Here is a 22,500-nt window from a genome sequence, read left to right on the forward strand (position 1 = left end):
GAATAAAATGTTTTTCATTATCTTTACAAGTTGTATTTGTACTTGAGTTTGTATTTTCATTTTTATCATTTGAAAAAGTTTGTTGCTTTTCTTTTTCTTGTTCTTGAAGTGATGTTGATGTTTGTGGAATAGGGGTGAAGTTATTATTAAGTTGTTGATTTTGTAATTCATTTGTAGTAAATTCATTATTATTATTTTTATTATCATTTTTATTATTATTATTATTATTATTATTATTATTATTATTATTATTATTATTATTATTTTTATTATTATTTTTATTATTATTATTATTATCATTTGTATTATTATTATAATTATTATTATCATTTGTATTATTATAATTTGTAATTATATTATTAATAGTTTGAATTGGATTTAAACCAAAAGTCCAAATTGAAAGATTGGGTTGATCATTAAAGAATTTGGTATATAAATCCAAAGTGAAATAAAATCTTTCTAATTTAAATTTTTTTAATTGTCCAATTGAGATCATTTCAAAATTACCACCATCAATTGACATTGAGTTTGAGTATACTAAATTTAAACCGATTTGATCACAAAATTCTTTATAGATCTTAAGGTTTTCATAATGTTTTCTCCAAATTTCATCTAAAAAGTGAGGTGAAAAAATAAACTTTGAAAATAAACCTTTTTCAAATACTTTTAATGTTAAGAATCTTGTGTATTCAGATTTGAAAATATTATATACTTTACTTGGTACATCCAATTCTTGTAAAATGTCTGCAATATTTATAGTTTTGTAAATCTTTCTTTCAATATCTAAAATTTCAATTCTCTTATTTAGTTTGTTTTCAAAAAATGAAATTTCAGAATCTAATTGTGATGGAAATAATGAATTGGCTTCATTTGTACTTTTTGGTTTTTTAAATTCTACAATTGATAATTCTAATGATTCGGATTCACTAACTAACTCATTGTTAATACCATTTTCTGTTGTTGTTGCTGTTGCTGTTGTTGTTGTTGTTGTTGTCGTTTTAATGTTATTCTCTTCTGACTGCTTCATTATTTTACTTTCTTCATTATTTTCATCTTTACCATTATAACTATCGTTAACTTTATTATTATTAGTTTGATTTATCTTTTTTAATTTTGTTGTTTGTTCTTCCTCAAAGGAGTTTTGTCTCTTCTTATTTCTGTTATGTATATTATTATTATTATTATTATTATTATTATTATTATTATTATTATTATTATTTTGATTATTATTATTATTATGATTATTATTTTGATTATTATTTTGATTATTATTAAGAATAGATTCCCAAGGATTACCAGTTAATAAAAGTTTATAATAGGATTTTGGAGTGTCAGATGATTTATTTTCAGAGAAAATTTTTTGATTCGATAAAACTCTCTCTAATTTTGGTTTAAAAATATCTAATGAAAGATCTTGATTGATTAAACCAAGTAAATGTTTATGAAGATTAATGTAACCAATTAAATATTCTTTTTTAATGTATCCTCTTTCTTCATGAAAATTTCTTGAATTTAATTGCTGATGTAAAGCAAATGCAGAAATTGATACAACCTTTTCAAATAAATAACTTGTTGGTGATAGTAAACCTTGTACCAATATTGGTGGTTTACCATATAAACATAAATAACATCTACAAACTAATATTACATTTGGTAATGTTATATAAAATGAATTTTGGTTTGCTTTGATTTTACACTGATTGCAATGACATATTGGTTCATATGTTGGTAAATGAAAATTTTCTAATCTTATCTCACTACTATTGCTCTTGCCACCACTAACACTTCCACTGCTGACATTACCACTCCTACTTCTACTCCTACTTATAATTCCACTACCAGCAATATTATTATTATTATTACTATTATTATTATTATCTTCACTATTATCTGATAATAACTGATTTAATTTACTTAATGTGTTAGGAATTCTAGATTCTAAAAAGTATTGGTATATAAGTTTTAATCTATTTAAATCAAAAGTATTTTTTAAATGTTGAGTTTCGGCATCAAATTTTTTAAATAGTTTTATTCTTGTCTTTATTTCATTGTCAGGAAAGGTGTCAACTATTTTACCTTTCCACATGTATGTATGATGATAGTCTCCATTATGACCACAAATAACCATTTGTATTTTACTTGATATTAATTTTTTATCTGTTTCATTATTTTCAATATCTGTTACATCATTTTCAATATTAATTTCATGTTCATCATAATCATTATTATCATCATCTTCTTCTTTTTCTTCTTTTTCTTCTTTTTCTTCTTTTTCTTTTTCTTCTTTTTCTTCTTCTTCTACTACTACTAATTCTTCTTGTTCTTCTTTGATATGATTGTCTCTATTATTAGCGGTGGTATTAATTTTATTTAAATTTTTAATTTTAGTTTCAGTTTGGTGTAAATTATTATCATCATCAATATCTTGAGTTTCATTGGAATTGCTTGCATGGTTTAAACTACTAAGTTTTCTTCTTATCCTTTTTAAAATTGAATTTCTCATACCACTATTATCTAAACCTAATTGTTTAGCTGCTTCTCTTATATTTAGGTATGAGAGTTTTTCAATCTCTATATAATCTAAATGGAAAACATTTTTAGACATTGAATAGATACATGTAATCGGATGCTATTGTTTATTGTTTATTGTTGTCAGAAGTATCAATTAAACTGAAAAAAAAATAAAAAAAATTGAAAAAAAAAAAAAACTAAATGATAAATAAATAAAAAAAAAAATAAAAAAAAAAAAAAAAAAAAAAAAAAAAAAAAAAAAAAAAAAAAAAAAAAAAAAAAATTTCCAGAAAACAAAAAATTTCAATTAATTTTTGAAATATTATTATTATTATTATAAATCCTATTCACTATTTAAATCATTCCACAAAGTAACAATTTCTATTTTTTTGTTATTTGAATAAATTTATTTATTTTTAATAATTTAGATATATGATCAAAAAATCACTTTGAAAATTGTGGACAATAATAAAAAAAAAAAAAAATAATTTATTGTTTATTTTTATCTTTGTAAATATTTTCTAAAAATACCAAAAATAAAATAAAATAAAACTTTTTTTTTTTTTTTTTTTTTTTCTTTTTTAATTTTTTTGTTATTGGTTTAAAATTATTTATTTATTTAATATTTTCGATATATATATTGATCTAATATTAACTTTGAAAATTGTGAATAAAAAAAAATAAAAATAAAAAAAAAATAAAAATAAAAAAAAATAAAAATAAATATTAAAGTGTGGGGTAGAAGATTTTGAAATTTTATATAGTTGTAAATTATTATTTATATACATTTTTTTTTTTTATTTATTTTTTTATTTTTTTTGTTTTATATTTTTTTTATTGGTTGCATAATTTAATTTTAAGGACATTCAGGGCAACATGAAGTTGATTTCTTAATTGGAGCACCATTTGGGCATTGAATTGGTGGACATTCATATATTGAACAATCATTTACACAAGTTGAACAACAACCTAATTCAGTCATAATAGAGAAAGTACCATTTTCACATTTTTCATCTGTACATTCAACTAAATCACAATTTATTTTACAAACTGGACAACACATATCAGAATTAATTGGCATTGCTCTCCATCTATATTGAACTTCATTTTCTTTACATTTTAATTTTTGACAAGATACACCAGAACAATCAAATTTTTTTGAAGGTTGACTATTAACAAAAAATGATGAACATTGGAAATAATTATTTGTGGTTAATAATAAAATTATTAATAAAGAAAAAATTTTACAATTTAATTTCATTTTTAAAAATTATTGGTATTGTGTTGTTGTTGTATTATTTAAAAAATACTAAATTTGTTTTTTTAAATATTTTTTTTTACTAAAAAAATTAGAATTGAAATATATAAAATGAAAAAAAAAATTTATTTAAATATTTATTTATTTGTATAAAAAAGTTTTTTTTTTTTTTTTTTTTATTTTTAAAAAAAAAAAAAAAAGATTTTAAAATAAAAAATATTATTCCGATATGATGTTTTGTAATTTGATTTTATACAAAATTAAATTTATATAGTCATTACAAACGTTCAATAAAAAAATAAAATTAAAAATAAAAAAAAATTAAAAAATAAATAAAAAAATAAATAATAGATTATCAAAAACAAAATTATTTATGTCGAATTTTAAACACCACAATTATGGTGGTACATCATTTTTGGTAAAAAAAAATTATCACAAAGTAAAAATAAATTATTGGTGGTAATAAGTTAAAAATTGACTTCCTTTTTATTATTATTTTTATTTTTATTTTTTTTTTTTTAAACCATTTTTATTTTAAAAAAAAAAAAAAAAAAAAAAAAATTAAAAAAAAAAGAATTTATATGTATCAAGTATAAATTTTAATCATTAATCGGGGGTCCAAAAATAAATTTAATTTTAAATTTTTTTTTTTTATATATCGTTTTAATCAGAATTAGATCTTTTTTTATTTTTTTTTTTTGAATATATTTATATAAATTACTAATTTTATAATATATAGGAAAAAATGGTTGTTTCCTTTTTTGATTATTTTTTTTCTTTTTAAATGATACATCTAACAATTCAAAGTTTTTTCAATTAAATTACAAATATTTTAATCATTATCTACATTTTTAAAATTTTTTTTTTTTTTTTTTCCTAAACATTTCAAAAAAAAAAAAAAATAAAATAAAATAAAATTAAAATGATATATAAATTAAATTAAATAAAATAATAAAAATGCCCTTATTTAGTTTGAAAGTTTATTTTTATCTTTTTTTTTTATCTTTTTTATTTTTTTTATTTTCTGATTAAAATAATTATTTTATTTAATTTTTTTTTTTTTTTAATTTAATTACTAATATATATTTATATATTTAAAAAAAAAAGAAAAGATTAAGTATATTTTTTAAGCCATTTCAACTGGTATAGAGTCACATGTTGGGCAACATTGACCTGGTAATTTTGTACCAACACATTCTGGGCACATAATTCCAGTACAATCTGGGTTTGGTCTACAAATTGGACAACATCTCTCTGGTGGAGTGTAAAGTGACTCGTTGGCATTACATTTTGGAACAGGACATTGAACAGCTGCACAATTTACTGGTGGACATTTGTAGCAACACTCATTTGGATTCTTTGTTGGTTTTGCACCATCTTCACAAACTGGCATGGCACATTTTACAGTGGTACAATCTGGTCCAACTGGAATTGTATCACAAGTTGGACAACATTGACCTGGTTCAATGTGACCTACACATGCTGGACATATGGCGTCGGTGCAATTTGGATTTGGTCTACAAATTGGACAACATTTTCCTGGTGGTGTGTAAAGATGTTCATTTTCATTACACAATGGTCTCATACATCTAACGGTACTGCAATCAACTGCTGGACATTTGTAGCAACATTCATTTGGGTTTTTGATTGGTTTGGAACCATCTTCACATACTGGCATGGCACATTTTACAAGGGTGCAGTCTTGTTTACATCTATCACAACATTCACCTTCTGGTTTATAAGGTACCCATCCAATCATACAATCTACTATTGGACATAAAGTATTTGTGCAATCTAATGTTGGGTTTGGTCTACAAATTGGACAACATCTCTCTGGTGGAGTGTAAAGTGACTCGTTGGCATTACATTTTGGAACAAGACATTGAACAGCTGCACAATTTACTGGTGGACATTTGTAGCAACACTCATTTGGGTTCTTTGTTGGGGTTGCACCATCTTCACATACTGGCATTGCACATTTTACAGTGGTACAATCTTGTTTACATTTTGTGCAACATTCACCCTCTGGTTTATAAGGGACCCATCCAATCATACAATCAACAATTGGACAAAGTACTAATGCACAAGGATTAACTGGTTTCTTTACACATGTTGGACAACATTCACCAACTGGTACTTGTGAAATATATCCTGGTGCACATTTTGGAATTCCACATTGAATTGCACTGCATTCTCTTTGACAAATTTGACAACATTGACTAAAAAAAAAAATAATATTATTAATAATTTTATTTTATTTTATTTTATTTTTTTTTTTTTTTTTTTTTTTTTTTAAAAATAAATTAATTATATATACCCTTCTGGTTTTTTCAAATAGTAACCCTTTTTACATTTTGGAGTATAACAATCTACCAAACTACAATCTAACATACAACTTTCACAACATTCACTAAATATTAAATAAATAAAAAATTAAATAATTAAAAAAGTTAATTTTTTTTTTTTTATTTTTTTTTTAATCTGATTTTGTAAAATAGTAATTTACCCTTTCTTTTTATATGGTACTTGACCTTCGGTACAATTTGCAGCCATACAACGTACTAATCTACAATCAATTCTACTTTCTTGACCTTCGGTTTCATTTTCATCACCAAAAACGAATAGTGAACAAAAAACCAATACTAAAAATAAAGAAAAAATTAATTTTAATTTCATTTTATAACAATATTTTAAATTTATTGAAATTTGTAAATAATAATAATAAAATGATGAATAGGGAAAAGAAAAAAAAAAAAAAAAAAAAAAAATAAAATTTAAAAAAAGACAAGTTTTTTATATTAAAATTTTAAAATTAAAATTAATGGAATAAAATAATTAAATTTAAAAAAAAAAAAAATTATTATTTATAATCTTTTGATAAATTTGGAAATCATTTAGAAATTTAATAAAAATTTTTATAATTCCTTTGCAAAGATAATAAATTTTTATTTTTTTTTTTGTTTTTTTTTTTTTTTTTGTTATAATATTTGCAGTAAATTTAAATTAGTGGGGTTCTTACGATCACACGTTCAAAGAAAAAGTTAAAAAAATGAATTTATTGTGTTTTTTTTTATTATCGTTAATAGACAAGATAAAAGGGTTTTTTTTTTTATTTTTATTATTTTTTTTAAATTATTTTTTTATTTTTTTATTTTTTTTTTTTTTCTTTTACTATTTCAAATAAAAATAGATTTTTAAAAATAATTTTAATTGGTCAAATCGATTTTTATGTATTATCTAAAAAAAAAAAAAAACAAAAACAAAAATTTTGATTGGAGGTTAATTAATTACATATACAAATAATATATTTAAAAGAAAAAAAAAATGAATAATTATACTTATAACCCTTTATAAGGTTATATTGAACTTGATTGGTGGCGTCATTTAAAATCAAATTTAGAAATAATAATGAATACTAACATACCTACATATTTATTTATATTGCAGACTATTAAAGTTAAAATTGTATAAAATCGTTAATTAAACAAAAATCTATTATAAATAAAAAATCAATAAAAAAAAAATAAAAAAAATTAAAAATAAAATAAATTATTATTTTAACAAAATAATAAAAAAAAAAACAAATGATTTTTTAAATTTATATCTATTTTTTTTTCTCCAATTATTATTTTTATTATTTTTTTTTTATTATTTTTTTTTTTTCAAGATAACTTGCAAACCTTTGAAAAAAAAAAATAAATAAAAAAATTAAATAAATCTATTTCAAATAAAATTGTTTGGTTATTTTTTTTTTTTTAAATTTTTTTTAATTTTTAATTTTTTTATTATTTAACTCTTTTAAAATAAACCTTATATTCAACAAATACTTGACTTGATTCATAAACAATATATTCACGAAGTTGTAAAGCAGCTTTTGGACCATAATTTGGTTTTGATTCACCAATGACACTATTGTAAATATTGATATTATTTGGTTTCTTTGGTTCAGTTCTACGACCATTCCAAAATTGACCAGGACCATTACCACGGAAAACATTTTCAACCAAGCAATCACCCATAACCACACGACAAACCAATAAACAAACTTCATCACTTGGTTTACATTTACAAGAGGTAGCTTGGAAACCACTACAAGTACAAGCACCTCCATGACAATATTGATTTGATTTTGATGAATTCTCTGCAAAGTAAAGCCCAGCACCAAACATACCATCCAAAGAGCAAAATCTTGGATCGAAACCAAACTTTGCAATACCAGCAACTGATGAAACGTTTAAACCATGGAATAAGAATAATTCATTGGCTTTCTTATCCAATTCCGGACTACCAGGAATATTGGTGATAACACTATGAATTGGTGGACATGACCCATTGTTATCATCGAGAATCTTTTGTTTTCTTGCATGATAACTAACCCATAACATTGGATTTTGCACTCTAACAACACGGGTAACCTTTAAATCATTGAAAACAATTGGTGATAATGTACCCATACCTTTATGATTACTTGAAATGGTTTGACTAAATAATTTACTCATCCATTGGAACTCATTCTCATGTGGTTTCACATCAACCTCTTTATAATTCATTGAGTCTACATCTGTCCATGTATTTGGGCATTTTATAATACTTGAAATTGAAATTGTACTCATTGTTGATGTTAATGTTGGTTTTTGAGTTGTTGATATTGTTGCACCATTACTTGCTATCATTTGACCTTTACTACTTGATCTTGTTACTGGTGCAGTTGATGTGGTGGTAGTAGTTGTGGGTGTTGCAGTAGTAGTAGTGGCATGAGAAGCGGCCATAGCATTCGCAGCAGTTGCAGCATTCGAAATCTGTTGTGATTTTGTTAATTTTTTCGCTGGTCTAACTTTTAATGGATCTTCTCTCTTTAAATTTCTTCTCTTGGATTCATCATCATACCTTCTTTGTAACATATTTTGGAAATCAACAAAACGTTCTTTATCAACCTTTAATTTCTTTTTACCAATTGAAAATGCTTTCTCTAATTTCTTACGCATATTCATATCGTCATACTCTACCCAAACATCTTGATGACCACCACCTTTGCTTGGTCCACCACCTGAATCACCTGCCCAAAACCATCTTGCTATATAATCTTCATCATCTTCATCATCATCACTATCATCACTAACATCACTATCACTACTATCACTACTACTATCACTATTCTCACTATCTGTATCACTATCATCACTACTTATTATTTTTCTTCTTCTTTTTGATGTTGCATTTGTAGTTGGTGGTGGTAATGTTGATCCTGGTATACTTTTTTTTTTTTATTTATATAAGTATGTAATTATTATTATTATTACTATTATTATTATTATTATTATTATTATTATTATTATTATTATTATTATTATTATTATTATTATTATTATTTTTATTTTCATTTTTATACATACATTTCTTGTCTTTCAACAGTTCTCATTTTATTTAAATCATCATATCTTGTTTGAACCATTTTTTTAAAATCTATATATCTTTCTTTATCAAGTTTGAATCTTAAATATTTTAAAACTTTTGGTTTCAAAAGATGCATTTGATATTGAGATTCGATCTCTGAATTTAATTTACTATCATATTCTACTAAAATATCTTGGGAAGCTCCAACTCCCGAATCACCTGCCCAACACCATTGAATCTTTTTTTGTGCAACAACAGCTGTTGCTGCAACTGGTATATTTATAGTGGTTGGTATTGCTGTTGTTGCTGATGATGACTGTGTAACTGCATTTGATGCTGTCACTGGTTTCTTTTTTGGTGGCATTTAATTTTAATTTTTAATTTTTAATTTTTAATTTTTAATTTATTATTATTATTATTATTATTATTATTATTATCCAATTCAACAAAAATTATTATTATTATTATTATATATTTCTATTGTTTTCTATAAACTAAATAAAAAAAATATTAAAAAAAAATAATTTTAAAAAATTTTTTAAAAAAAAAAAAAAAAAAAAAAAAAGCGCAAAATTCAAAGAAATATCCATTTTCAAATTAAAAAAATTAAAAAAATCTAATTCATTTTTTAATTAAAACAAATAATTATTATTGTTTTAATTTATAAATAGAATTTTTTTGTTGATTAAATATTTTGGAAAATAAACAACTTTATATTTTTTTTTTTTTTTTTTCAACGATTAATTTAGAAAAAAAAAAAATCGTTATTAAAATTCAAAACACAAAATGAATGGTTATCATTTTTGATATTTTTTATTTTTTAATAAAAAATTTTATTTTTACAATTATATTTTTTTGTAATTGTTTTTTTATTTTTAAGAATACTTAAAGAAAAAATAGATTTAAAAAAAAATAAAAAAAAAAAAAAAACAAAATTGATTTGATTGAATTATCTTTTTTTTTTTTAACGTCAAATTTGGATCTATAAATATAAATTAAAAAAAAAAAAAAAAAAAAAAAATGATCAAGATTAATTTAGTTTGATTTAAAAAAAATAATAAAAAAAAAAAATAAAAAAATAAAAAAATAAAAAAATAAAAATAAACCAATTTAATAAAATCAAATAAATTATTTTTGTATTTTTTTGTATATAAAAAGATATTTCCTTCAAGATATTATTTAAAATGGTTTCAGAATTTAAAATGAATGGTGAATAATAAAATTTTAAAAATAACACTTTGATTTTAAAAAATTAAATAGAAAAAAAAAAAAAAAAAAAAAAAACAGATATCATTTGAGTTTTCTATATACTAGATAAATATAAAAAATAAATAAATCATTGGTAAAAAAAAACAATAATAATAATAATAATAGCATACTAAATAACTTAAAGTCTCTTGAATCTATTAATAAACTGTTATATTTTGTGCATATTATTATATTTTTGAAAATATAAAAAAACATAAATTGGTGGAGGTGTGTGGGTGGTGTGTGGGTGGTGGTGGTGGTTGTAAATTTTTTTGAAGGAATATATTCCTAATAAATTTTGTTTTTTTTTATTTTATAAAAAATAGAAAATACCAAATTCTCTGTATATACAAAAAAAATTTGGCATTTTTTTTTTTTTTTTTTTTAACCACTAATCTGTAAAAAAAATTATGTTCATTTATCACGCAATATGTTTTTTTTATTTATTTTTTAATGAAAAAAAAAAAATAAATACAAAAATAAATTTATTTTTTTAAATATTTACTTCATTATGTTATTTAAATAAATAGTGATTCTCATAAAAATGAGTTTAATAAAAAATAAAAATTGTTTTATACCAAAAAAAATATTTTCAGGTTTGTTTTTTTCTTTTTTTTATTAAAAATGATTAATAATTATAATTAATAATTTTTTTTTTTTTTTTTTTTTTTTTTTAAAAAAAACAATAGAAAAAGATGATTTTATATTTATACCATGTGATGGAGTGATTCAAGAAAAATTTGAAAAAATTGCTTTATCTTTTGAAAGTCCGAAATTAAATGAAATTAATTTTCATAAAAAGGTTAAAATTATCTATTTTTTAGATGATTATCAACATGAAATAAAAAAAGAAATGTTACCAAGTTCAATTATTAGTATTATTTTTTATAATATTAAAAATATTTTATCAAGTGATAGTATACCAGATACTGTTAAATTTTTGGGTTTTAATGGATACAAACACCAAATTACCAATGAAATTGTTAAAGGTTCAGTTACATCATTGGGGGTAGGTGGTGACATGGGGTATCCATTGGATAAACATTTATTAAATGGTTCCTCAATCAAAACATTATGTTTTGATGGTAATTATTCACATCAAATTACAAATGATAGTATTATCGATCATTTAGATTATTTATGTTTAATGAAAACCAAGTTTCCATTAAATGAAAAATCTTTAAAAAATCCATTAAATATTTATCCACCAACCATTCCAAAAAATATTTCTTTCTATGAAACATATAAATTCCCAATACCTGGTACAATATTCCCAAAAATTGAATCCACCATAATTACATTTAATATTAATATAACTGATATTCGTCAACCAATAACAAGTAAACTTTTCCAAGATTTACCAATTAACTATAATGTTTATATTGGATGGGGTTATAGACACAAATTAGATGAATGTACCATTGATAGTAAAATAAGATTTTTGGGTATTGGCGATGTTGTTCATCCAGTACCAGAAACATTCCTTGGTATAAGGGTTAAGTTTTATAGTGGCTATTCTCACCAAATTAAACCTTTCCCTAATAATGCATCATTGCGTGAATTAGCTTTGGGTAATGTTAAATATCCAATAACCAAAGATACAATACCATCACCATGGGGTGTTGGTGAATTATCAATTGATAAAGGCTATGATTTTAAACTTACACCAGACCTATTTGAAAATGTAAGAGCTTTAAAACTTATTGATATTAAATCAACTGTTTTTACCAAACATTCATTACCAAAATCAAATTGTGTCCTTGCTAAAGTTTCATTAATATCTTTACAAATCCCATTTGATTTAAGCTTTTTCCCAACTGATATCATTAATACAATGTTAATTCATAATGTTTCTCAAGTGATTGGCACTAATCAATTACCAAAATCATTAACATCTTTATCACTAATTAAAGTAAAATTGGATCCAAAATTAACTATCCCAAAATCAGTATCACATTTAAAAATTGAAGAAATTGATAGACCACTTACAAAGGAATCAATCCCAAACAATTTAGAAGTTTTTGAACTTCTTAATTATAAATTCCCAATATCAAAGGAATTATTCCCAGATACCGTTCATTACATTGTAATTGGTGAAACAATTAATCCATTCACAATCGAAATGATTCCCACAAGTTTAAAACATTTAGTTAGTGCACATGATTATAAATTTTTACCATTTGATAAACCATTACTAAAGTATTATTATCAATAGTTTTTTATATATTAATTTCAAGACCAATTTTTTAATTTTAAATCTAAATTTTTTAATCCATTTAAATAAATTTAATATAATTTTTGTGTATTTTGGAGGCAAGTTATCTCCAATTGTTTGTTTTATTGTGTTTATGGACCATGTTAATTCTTAGGCAGACCAATTCTCGGACTAAGGGGTTCAGATGTAGCTTTAGTGCGACTTGTTAACCACAACGATGAGCTCCCATTAATATACTAAATAATTCTAGATAATCCTTAATAATGAATAAAAAAAACTTGGTTATCTTTTCCAAAATTTAAAGTATTCTAGCCCGGGCCAAAGATCCATTCTTAAAGACATTGGCGTATCTCAACTCCCCTTCAAAGATCAACATGAGGGAACCAGCTGAACACATCTTCTTCAAATGCTAATCCCACCTTAATAACCCAACTCTTTATAAACTAAATATAACAAAAAGTAGGACAAAAACTCACCTGGAATACCAAAATCTTAAGCCACCTGGACATATCAATAACATCCAACACACTGTATTTTTTCTCCATCCTATTTGAAAACTTATGGAGAAAAAGAACACCAACAAAGAATCGTCCTAATCCATAAAAACAAATAATCAATTAACCAAAAAAGTCCATTTTTTATTTTTTTTTTGAAACTAGCCAGGGATTAATGAGTATTTTACAATAAAAAATGAATCGATGTAATATAAACAGTGAGAAATTTAATAAGGTATGCATTTGAGGAATGAAGAAATTTTTCGTTTCCACTACTTCCCCTAAAAATATGTCACTGTGTATGTTACTATTGATGATAGTAAAAAAAATGATATTATTAGTATCAATTATTTTATTTTTAATTTTTATTTATTTATTTATTTATTCATTTATTTATTTATTTATTTATTTATTTATTTATTTAAAATTATACAAAATTTTAATTTAAAAAATTTTAAAAATTTAATTTAACATTTAAAACTTTTGAAAAGAAATTAAAGATATCAGCTATTTCATTATTTTGTTTTGATAAACCTTTACCAGCACCATGACCAGAATCTTTATCAACTCTAATTAAAAGTGGAGTATCAACTTTTTTACCAAGTTGATATTGTAATTCAGAGATGAATTTATAAGAGTGAGCAGGAATGACACGATCATCATGGTCACCAGTACAAAGCATAATTGATGGATATTGATTTGAATCCTTTGGGACATTATTTAGAGGAGAATATTTAATGAGTACATCAAAATCATCAGGATTATCACTTCTACCATAATCAGAGACCCAATTACTACCGATAGTATGAAGATGGAATCTTAGCATATCCATAACACCAACGTCTGCTACAACACATTTAAATAGATCAGGACGTTGATTTGAAATTGCACCCATTAACAAACCACCATTACTACCACCTCTTACGGCCAATTTGTTTTGGTTTGTATAGTTTTCCTTTATCAAATATTCAGCGGCACCAATAAAATCATCAAAGCAATTTTGCTTATTCTTTTTTGAACCAGCCTCATGCCAAGCTTTACCATACTCACCACCACCTCTAATGTTTGCAATTACAAAGATACCATTGAATTTATTTAAAAAGTAAATATTTCTAATTGAGAATGATTGAGTGTAAGAGATATTGAAACCACCATAACCAGTCATATAGGTTGGAGCATTACCACTGGTGATATCTGTGGTCTTCTTATAGGCTATAAACATTGGAATCTTTGTTTTATCCTTTGGAGATTCATAAAAGACTTGTTTACATTCATAATCTGATGATTTGAAGCCTTCAATGTGTGGTTCTTTAAAGAGTAACAATTCATCATTCTTTGAATCCATATAATAAGTTACCGATGGTGAAACTAAATTTGAAAAGTTTATAAAGATATGATCATGATACTCAGTGGCTGATAATGAAGCACTTCCAGGGCCTGGTAATTTAATATCCTTTAAATATTTACCATTGAAATCATATACTTCAATGATATCTTGAACATGTTTTTGATAGGAAACGTAGAATTTCTCTTGAGAGGAACGACTAACCGATTCCAATACATAGTCTTTCTCTGGAATGATCTCTTTAAACTCTAATTTACTCTTTGAATTTGGTACGATTGGTTGATCATCATTCAATTGAATTGAGATTAATCTATTGAATGGTGCAGATAAATTGGTTAAAAAGAAATATTCACCTTGTTTAGTATTTGTAATATAATAATAACAAGCATCGAAATTATCTATGAGGGCCTCGACTTTAAAGGCTGATTTATTTGCAATTGCCTCTTGGAAATTTCTAATTACATATAGATTATGCTCAACATTGCAGTCCCTGAAAGCGCTGATAAACAAAGAGCTATGGTCATGAGAGAACTCAGTACCAAATATCCATTGTGGGTTCTCTGGACATTCGAAAACCACTCTATCAAACGACTCATTGGCATCACCTAATTTATGATAATAAACTTTATTATTCAAGTTGGTGTCGGTTTCAGTGCCTTTATCATCATCGGATACTTTTTCCGGTTTTGGATATCGATTATAGATGAAACCAGTCTCATTCTCATCCCATTTAATCGAAGTAAATTTACACCAATTTATTGAATCTGGTAGATCCACAACTGCATAATGTAAACAATTCTTCTTTTTTAAATCTTCTTTCTCCTCTTCATCATCCTTATTTGTCTTTAACTCATTAGTTGTTATAATTTTCTTTACTGCAATCTCTTCCCAATCAGAACCTGCCTTTGAATAACTAAAACAAACATGATCACCACTCTTTGAGATTACAAATGATTTTAAACTCCATGTACCATCTTTTGAATAAGTGTTTGGATTTAAGAATTCAATTGCATTTTCAAATCCTTTTGCACTTGATTTACCATCTTTACTAATTGAAATTTGATCAATATCAATCAAATAAATTATATTTTGATTTAATGTATTTGGATTTCTTGAAAAGAATAATTTTGAACCTCTTCTTCTAAACCAATCAAATCTTTCAAAATTTAACATTTTCATAATTTCATTTGAAATCTTTTCACTTGTATTATCTTGATCTAAAAATGATCTTGTAATTTTATTTTCTTCATCAACCCATTTCTTTTTTTTTTTTTTAATAAAATAATTAATAATTATTAATTAATAATTAATTAATATTAATAAATAAATAAAAAATAAATACCTTTGTTTCTGGTGATTGTTGATCTTCTAAATGACGATATGGATCATAAACTTTAACACTTCCTTTTTCTGTTGATTTAAATATATCAAAAACAGAATCATCTCTTCTTGTTTCTGGGTAATTAAATTTCATTTTATTTTTATCTATTATTGTTGTTGTTGAAAAATATTGATGATAATTGTTTAAAGGTTTCGAAATTGTTATAATATTAAAAAATTGTTTTGTAGTGGTAATATTAAAAAACTGTTTTGTTGAAAAAATTTTAATCATATTAATAATTAAAAAAAAAAAATTAAAAAAATTAAAAATTTAAAAAAAAAAAATAAATTAAAAGTAGAAAATCACAAAATGATCATAAAAAAAAAAAAAAAAAAAAAAAAAAGTCAAAAATTAAAATAAAAAAAAATAAAACAAAAAAAAAAAACACATTTATCCAACCACACACACATATTCTATAAATACCACATAATCACCTTTTCAAAAAAGTCAAATTTAATTAAAAAAAAAAATGACAACAATAGGACCAATTGAAAATGAAATTAAAGAATTATTAACAAAAGAATTAAATCCAATAAATTTAGAAATTATAAATGAAAGTTATATGCATAATGTACCAAAAGGATCTGAATCACATTTTAAAGTTAAAATTGTTTCTGAAAAATTTGAAACTTTATCAATGATTGAACAACACAGATTAGTAAATGAAATTTTAAAAAATTTTATTGGAAATGGTAAAATACATGCATTAAGTATAACATCAAGAACTCCAACTCAATGGAAAAAAAATAATCAAACAAAAATCAATGTTGATGATGATAAATCACCATCTTGTAAAGGAGGTTTTGGTAAATAAAAAAAGAAATAATTATAAATATGTATTATATAATATTTTTTTTAATTTTTTTTTTTTTATAAATATAATTTTATTTGTTTTTATATTTTTATTTTAATTTTATTTATATGTATATATTATGGTAACAAAAATTATTATTTTTTTTTTTTAAATTTTTTTTTTTTTAATTTGAAGTATCCATTGAATCTTGATTTGACATTGTATCTTCAGATAAAATTGAATTAAATTGAGCAGCTAATGGAGTTGTACGAATTGTATTTTTAACAAATTCTTCAAATTTAACGATACTATCACTATTTGGAATTCTAGAGATGGAAGCGACAGCACGTAAAGCTGAACGAATACATTCTTCATTACGTTCGATTTGTTGTTTAACAGCGGTTTCATTTACTTTAGTCATGAGAATAACACGAAGTGGTTCAAGGAGGAGAGTAATATTTTCGAGGAGAGCAGCACCATTTGAGTTTGCTAAACGAATGATCATTAAATGACATAACAATTTGATATCGTATTGGGTATCTTTGAGACCATCACATAATGAAACGATGAATGGAGCTACATCGATCTTATCGATAGAGGTATCCAAAAGAGTGTACATACATTCGAAAGCTGTTTTTCTGATTTCAATACCATCATCGACCTTATGTTTGAATGGACCAAGATCAACTTCACGAATGAGTTCTGGTTTGATTTTAGCATTGTTGTACAAGATTGGTAAATAGACAGAGAGATCATTACGAATGAGATTTGGTTTATTGTGAGCAATGTAATTCAATGAAAGGAGGGCACTACGTCTAACAATTAAATCACCATCATGTAAGAGTGAAAGGAATTGAGAGATGTTTGGAGCTAAATATTGATCGACAACTTCTTTATTCTCCATGATTGAGAATTTAATTGAGGTTACAATGGTTGAACGTTCCAATGGTGATGGTGATTTGATTTTCTCTACAAGTTTTGGAATGATTTCATTTGGTTCAATCATTGAAAGTTTACCAAGACACTCGGCAACAATGTTACGAGTACCCTCTTCTTCGTTGACACAATTATCGAATAACAATGGAAGAATGGATTGAAGGAATGGATGAATGGTTTTGATACCTTCATCGGTATGACTTAACTTTACAATGGTTTCACGAAGGGTATGAAGGAGGAGATATTGTTTCTTTGGTTGATTTTTAATTTGTTCAAGAATGAATGGAAGGTAGCTTTGTAAACTACAAACTGCAATATCACCAAGACAAAGTGCAGCAACTTGTTTAATCTCTTCATTGTTGGCTTCAAAGGTTTTGTAAACTGATTCTTGAAGATTCTCATTCTCATGAATATCAATACGACGACCAATTTCACCAAGACAAGAAAGTGATAAGAGTACCAATGGTTCATTGACTGAGGAAAGATTACAAATGAGGTTGTGAATAGTTTGTTTTCTAAGAGCTGGGGTTGTATTAACCGTGATAACTGCAATACATTGTGAGATTGAATGGAATGATTGACGAGTTACTGGTTGTTTAATATCAGCGGCAGTATTAAAGAGAAGGGTTAATAATTGTTCATATTTCATACCTGGTTCATCTAATTGGACGATGGTTGCAAAGAGACTAAGTAATGATTCCAAAGCAACACCTTGAAGGAGTGAACTCTTTAAGAGGGCTAAAGTTGGTGGAATACATTTTTCATTGACCAATGTGGCGGCTTGATGTTTTTCGCTGTAATTTTTTAAGAGGTTTTGAATGAAAACAAATGCCAAATGAGTGATTTGAAGGTCAGATTCATTGATGAGTGTAGCCATCTCTGTGAGAATACCAGTCAAGAGTGATGATGGTAAGAGATTTGGACAAACCTTTACAATGTCATTGAGAGCGATCAATGAGGATTGCTTAAGGACACGATTATTTTTTCTAAGGAAGGTTGAGAGTAATTTAATTGCGCTTGGTAAGATTGATGATAAGTCAATATTGATTGAACTATTGATGATACGTGATAAAACTTTAACAGTGACGACACGAGTCAATTCATTATCTAAACGTTCGAGTAAGATTGATAAACATGGTTGAAGTTCACTTTGAATTTCATTACCAAACAAAGTGATGATGGTACCAATCGAGGAGATTGCAGCCTCTTTAACCTCTTGATCAATGTCTTGAGCTTTTAATTGAACAAAGTTTGCAGCGAATAAATTACTGATAATTGGTTTACAATCGGTGCTTGAACGAATCTTATTGAAAACGATTACAAACTCTTGACAAACACGTAATGCTTCGGATGCAATACGATAGTAGGAATCATTGATACATTTTACGATATGGGTTGATAATGAGGTGATGTGAGATTGGAATGATTGAGCTGGTTCATTAATTAATAACAATTTTAATAAAACCAAAGCCTCGATCTTGAGATTAGAGTTTGTATTCTTTTCACTCAATGATAAGTTAATACCATTTACAATTTGTGAGACTTGGCCAGTTAAAGAGCCAGGGATGATCATAACCAATTCCTTTAGGAGGGCGATTGCACCAACACGAGTTCTAATGGATTTATCGATCAATGATTTGCTAATGGATTGAACTAATTTTGGAACTTGTTGTTTCAATACCTCCTTGGCTTGTGGATTTGCCAATTTCTTATTCAATTGTTTCAAGAGTAATACAAAGGTGGTGAAGATATCCAAACGTACATTCTCTTCTCTCTCCTTGAAACGATTGTACAATACTGGTGCTACCTTTTGATAGAGTTCAACCAATAACTCTGGACGTGTTGAAATGATAGCACAGAGTGTCTTACAAGAGGAACGACGAATCTTCCAACTGATATCATCGTCATCACTTAGATCCTCCTCCTCTTCCTCCTCTTCTTGCTCTTCATCATTGTCGCCAGAGGTCTCCATTTCCTCCTCCTCCTCATCACCATCTTCCTCGCCCTCACCATCATCGGAATAATTTGGATCGAATTTAATGTATTTGGTACAGAGTGTGATGATTTCACCAATGTATGGTGTGACATCTTTTTGACATTTCTCAATGATAGCTTCGAAACAGAGTAAACAATTCTCACGAAGTTCATCATTTTGTTCAAATTTATTATTGTCACAATAGTTGAGTACATGTGGCATAACCTTTGGTAAATATTTACCTAAACGATAACCTGAAGATTTACAAATTGCGCCAATGGCTTGAATCAAGGTTGAAATATGATCTGGTTTCTTTGCTTCCTCAATCGATTTAATAATGTAATCCAATAAAGAATTAAACAAGTTATCTGGTGATGGGAATGCTATATTGGCTAAACATAAAATGGCACGTTTTCTAATAGCTGGTCTAGTTGCATTCAATTTTGGTAATACTACCTTTTGAATATTCTCTAAATCTCCAATCATAAATGATCCATACTTTTGTAATAAATCATTTAAAATATCTAAACATGACATTTTAATTTCATTTTTATCTTTTAATTTTTCCTATAATAAAAAAAAAAAAAAAAGTAAAAAAAAAAAATTAAAAATTAAAAAAAAAAATTAAAAATTAAAAATTAATAATTCATTAAAAATAAATGTTATTAAATAAAATAAAAATAAATTTTTTTTAAAAAAAACATACACTATCAATACCAATTAATAATTTTGGTACTAAATTTTTAATTACTAAAGTTGAAATTGAACTACCTTCACTTGGTAAATTTGTAATGATTGTTTTTAAACCAATACCTGAAATTTCAACTAATTCTTCTTTATTTGATTCTTCTAAAATATTTTTTGATAATGTATCAATAATTTCTGTTGCTTGTGAATCTTTAACTCTTTTAATTAATAAACCTAAACTATTATTATAATTATTATTAAAAAAAAAAAATTAAAAAAAAATAAAAAAAAAAAAAAAAAAAAAAATGTTAGAATTTTTAATTAAAAAAAATAAATTAAAAAAAATTAAAAAAATAATGATATTTACCATTTAACAACATTTTCTTGAACATTATTTGCTGAATCAGCTGTTAATGCTAATAATTTTGTAACAATTTTATTTTCATAAGTTGGATCCATTTTAAAAGTATCTTTTTCTAATTCATTTGCAAGATCATGAGTTGCCATGAATCTAATATCTTTATCGATGGAACCCATCTTTTCTAAAATCTGTCCTAAAAAAAATGACATTTTATTGAATTATATATATATATAATGTGTATCAACCAAAATACACACCCAACACAATCACACAATTGAATAAATTAAAAAAAAAAAAAAAAAAAAAAAAATTTTTAAAAAAAAAAAAAAAAAAAAAAAAATTTTTTAAGAAAAAAATTGAAAAAAAAAAAAATTAAAAAAAAAAAATTAAAAATTAATATTTAACTTCAAAAAAAAAAAAAATTAATAAAAATTAAAAATAAAAATTAAAAAATAAAAATAAAAATGATGAAAAAAAAAAAAAGATATTTCTGGGAAAAAAAAATTGGATTTTGATCAATTTAAAATTCATTGAATAATTAATTATTAAGAATTATATTTATTTATTTATTTATTTATTTTTATATTTGATTATTTAAAAAAAATATATATATATTTATATAGATATTAATATAGTGATGATTATTAAATATTATTATAGTTATTATTTTTATTAATTACTATTTAAATACAACTATTTGAATCATCATCACTACTATTTAATTTTTTTTTTTTTTTTTTTATTATTATTATTATTGTTGTTGTTGTTGTTGTTGTTGTTGTTGTTGTTGTTGTTGTTGTTGTTGTTGTTGTTGTTGTTGTTGTTGTTGTTGTTGTTGTTGTTGTTGTTGTTGTTGTTGTTGTTGTTGTTGTTGTTGTTGTTGTTGTTGTTGAAGTTTTTGTTGTTGTTGTTTTAAAAATACTGATTCAATCTCTTTTGTAATTTCATCATCCTCATCATCATCATCACAGGATAATAATTCTAATCCATTATTAATGATTAAATGATTGGTAGTTGTTTTTGTGGTATTTGCATTATTGTTTAAACTTGTCTCATTATAGTCCATACTTGCACTACTACGACCACTATCATCATTTTCATCCACTGTTAAAGAATTACTACTAATAATATTATTTTTATTATTATTATTATTATTATTATCATTATTATTTTGTGTACTGATACAATCTTCAACGATCACTATTGAACCACTACCAATATCATTTTTGTTTTTTTCATCATTTTGATTATTGATATCATTTACCAATGAATCACCAACATCATCATCATTAATATTATTATTATTATTATTATTATTATTATTATTATTATTATTATTATTATTATCATCATTTGTAATAGTATTGTTTAAATCTTCCATTACATTTAATGGCATTGGTTCAATGATTAAACCAAATTGTAAATCATCTACTTGTTTCTCTTGATCATCTTTTTCTTGTTCAATATCCAACTTTATTACACTTGTATTTGGTTGATTTGTAGAGGAAGAAGTTGTAGAACAATCAACTGTTGAAATATCAGAAATAGTGGATGATATTTCTGGTGAATCCATTTTGGTAGTATTTGTTGAAGTATTATTGTTTTTATTACCAAGAATCGATGAAAAGAATGAAAATCTTGATAATTTTCTTTTTAATGGTGATGTATCATTATTATTGTTATTATTATTTACTGTTGTATTCGAATTTGTATTATTATTTTCTAATGAAGAAATTGAAGTTGGAGATACAGGTCTAAAGAAAGATGAAGATGATTGAGAAGGAGTTGTTTCAGGATTAATTAAACTACTGCCATCCAATGGATTCGAAAATGGTGAAATACCAGGTGATGGTAAACTTATTGAAGAGGTTTGAATTGGAGTAATTGAAGATTTACTAAATA

The 22,500-nt window shown here is 24.3% G+C and overlaps 10 protein-coding genes across 10 annotated transcripts in view; 2 read left to right on the forward strand and 8 right to left on the reverse strand.

Annotated features, from left to right (window-relative positions):
* Positions 1-2,605, reverse strand: part of DDB_G0274997 (SAP DNA-binding domain-containing protein) — a gene marked incomplete at both ends in the record, with an annotated part of 2,832 nt that extends 227 nt beyond the window's left edge. Inside the window, one exon of the mRNA XM_639197.1 lies at positions 1-2,605. This exon is cut by the window's left edge and continues 227 nt beyond it. Coding sequence (XP_644289.1) covers positions 1-2,605 — 2,605 coding nt within the window.
* Positions 2,606-3,367: 762 nt separating this feature from the next.
* DDB_G0274173 (hypothetical protein) lies at positions 3,368-3,772 on the reverse strand (the record flags this gene model as incomplete). Its single annotated transcript, XM_639198.1, has 1 exon — positions 3,368-3,772. The coding sequence occupies one exon, from the start codon at positions 3,770-3,772 to the stop codon at positions 3,368-3,370; it is 405 nt and encodes a 134-aa protein (XP_644290.1).
* Positions 3,773-4,895: 1,123 nt separating this feature from the next.
* DDB_G0274171 (hypothetical protein) lies at positions 4,896-6,445 on the reverse strand (the record flags this gene model as incomplete). Its single annotated transcript, XM_639199.1, has 3 exons — positions 4,896-5,988; positions 6,087-6,179; positions 6,276-6,445. The coding sequence occupies 3 exons, from the start codon at positions 6,443-6,445 to the stop codon at positions 4,896-4,898; spliced, it is 1,356 nt and encodes a 451-aa protein (XP_644291.1).
* A 1,109-nt stretch (positions 6,446-7,554) lies between these two features.
* Positions 7,555-9,527, reverse strand: pARTf (poly polymerase, catalytic region domain-containing protein; the record flags this gene model as incomplete). The annotated part of the gene is made up of 2 exons (XM_639200.1): positions 7,555-9,022; positions 9,163-9,527. The coding sequence occupies 2 exons, from the start codon at positions 9,525-9,527 to the stop codon at positions 7,555-7,557; spliced, it is 1,833 nt and encodes a 610-aa protein (XP_644292.1).
* Positions 9,528-9,605: 78 nt separating this feature from the next.
* DDB_G0274999 (hypothetical protein) lies at positions 9,606-10,778 on the reverse strand (the record flags this gene model as incomplete). Its single annotated transcript, XM_639201.1, has 7 exons — positions 9,606-9,650; positions 10,007-10,047; positions 10,095-10,145; positions 10,449-10,473; positions 10,543-10,566; positions 10,626-10,699; positions 10,745-10,778. The coding sequence occupies 7 exons, from the start codon at positions 10,776-10,778 to the stop codon at positions 9,606-9,608; spliced, it is 294 nt and encodes a 97-aa protein (XP_644293.1).
* Positions 10,779-10,955: 177 nt separating this feature from the next.
* On the forward strand, positions 10,956-12,626 carry DDB_G0274617 (FNIP repeat-containing protein; the record flags this gene model as incomplete). The annotated part of the gene is made up of 2 exons (XM_639202.1): positions 10,956-11,007; positions 11,101-12,626. The coding sequence occupies 2 exons, from the start codon at positions 10,956-10,958 to the stop codon at positions 12,624-12,626; spliced, it is 1,578 nt and encodes a 525-aa protein (XP_644294.1).
* A 948-nt stretch (positions 12,627-13,574) lies between these two features.
* dpoA (prolyl oligopeptidase) lies at positions 13,575-15,939 on the reverse strand (the record flags this gene model as incomplete). The annotated part of the gene is made up of 2 exons (XM_639203.1): positions 13,575-15,725; positions 15,808-15,939. 2 exons carry the CDS (start codon positions 15,937-15,939, stop codon positions 13,575-13,577), a joined length of 2,283 nt encoding a protein of 760 aa, XP_644295.1.
* Positions 15,940-16,315: 376 nt separating this feature from the next.
* DDB_G0274169 (bolA family protein) lies at positions 16,316-16,660 on the forward strand (the record flags this gene model as incomplete). The annotated part of the gene is made up of 1 exon (XM_639204.1): positions 16,316-16,660. One exon carries the CDS (start codon positions 16,316-16,318, stop codon positions 16,658-16,660), a length of 345 nt encoding a protein of 114 aa, XP_644296.1.
* A 163-nt stretch (positions 16,661-16,823) lies between these two features.
* cand1 (HEAT repeat-containing protein) lies at positions 16,824-20,807 on the reverse strand (the record flags this gene model as incomplete). Its single annotated transcript, XM_639205.1, has 3 exons — positions 16,824-20,117; positions 20,257-20,476; positions 20,605-20,807. The coding sequence occupies 3 exons, from the start codon at positions 20,805-20,807 to the stop codon at positions 16,824-16,826; spliced, it is 3,717 nt and encodes a 1,238-aa protein (XP_644297.1).
* Positions 20,808-21,349: 542 nt separating this feature from the next.
* DDB_G0274165 (hypothetical protein) overlaps positions 21,350-22,500 on the reverse strand; it is a gene marked incomplete at both ends in the record, with an annotated part of 2,484 nt that continues 1,333 nt past the window's right edge. Inside the window, one exon of the mRNA XM_639206.1 lies at positions 21,350-22,500. This exon is cut by the window's right edge and continues 1,333 nt beyond it. Coding sequence (XP_644298.1) covers positions 21,350-22,500 — 1,151 coding nt within the window.

The sequence above is a fragment of the Dictyostelium discoideum genome (genome assembly GCF_000004695.1).
Source record: "Dictyostelium discoideum AX4 chromosome 2 chromosome, whole genome shotgun sequence".
Taxonomy (NCBI): Eukaryota; Evosea; class Eumycetozoa; order Dictyosteliales; family Dictyosteliaceae; genus Dictyostelium; species Dictyostelium discoideum.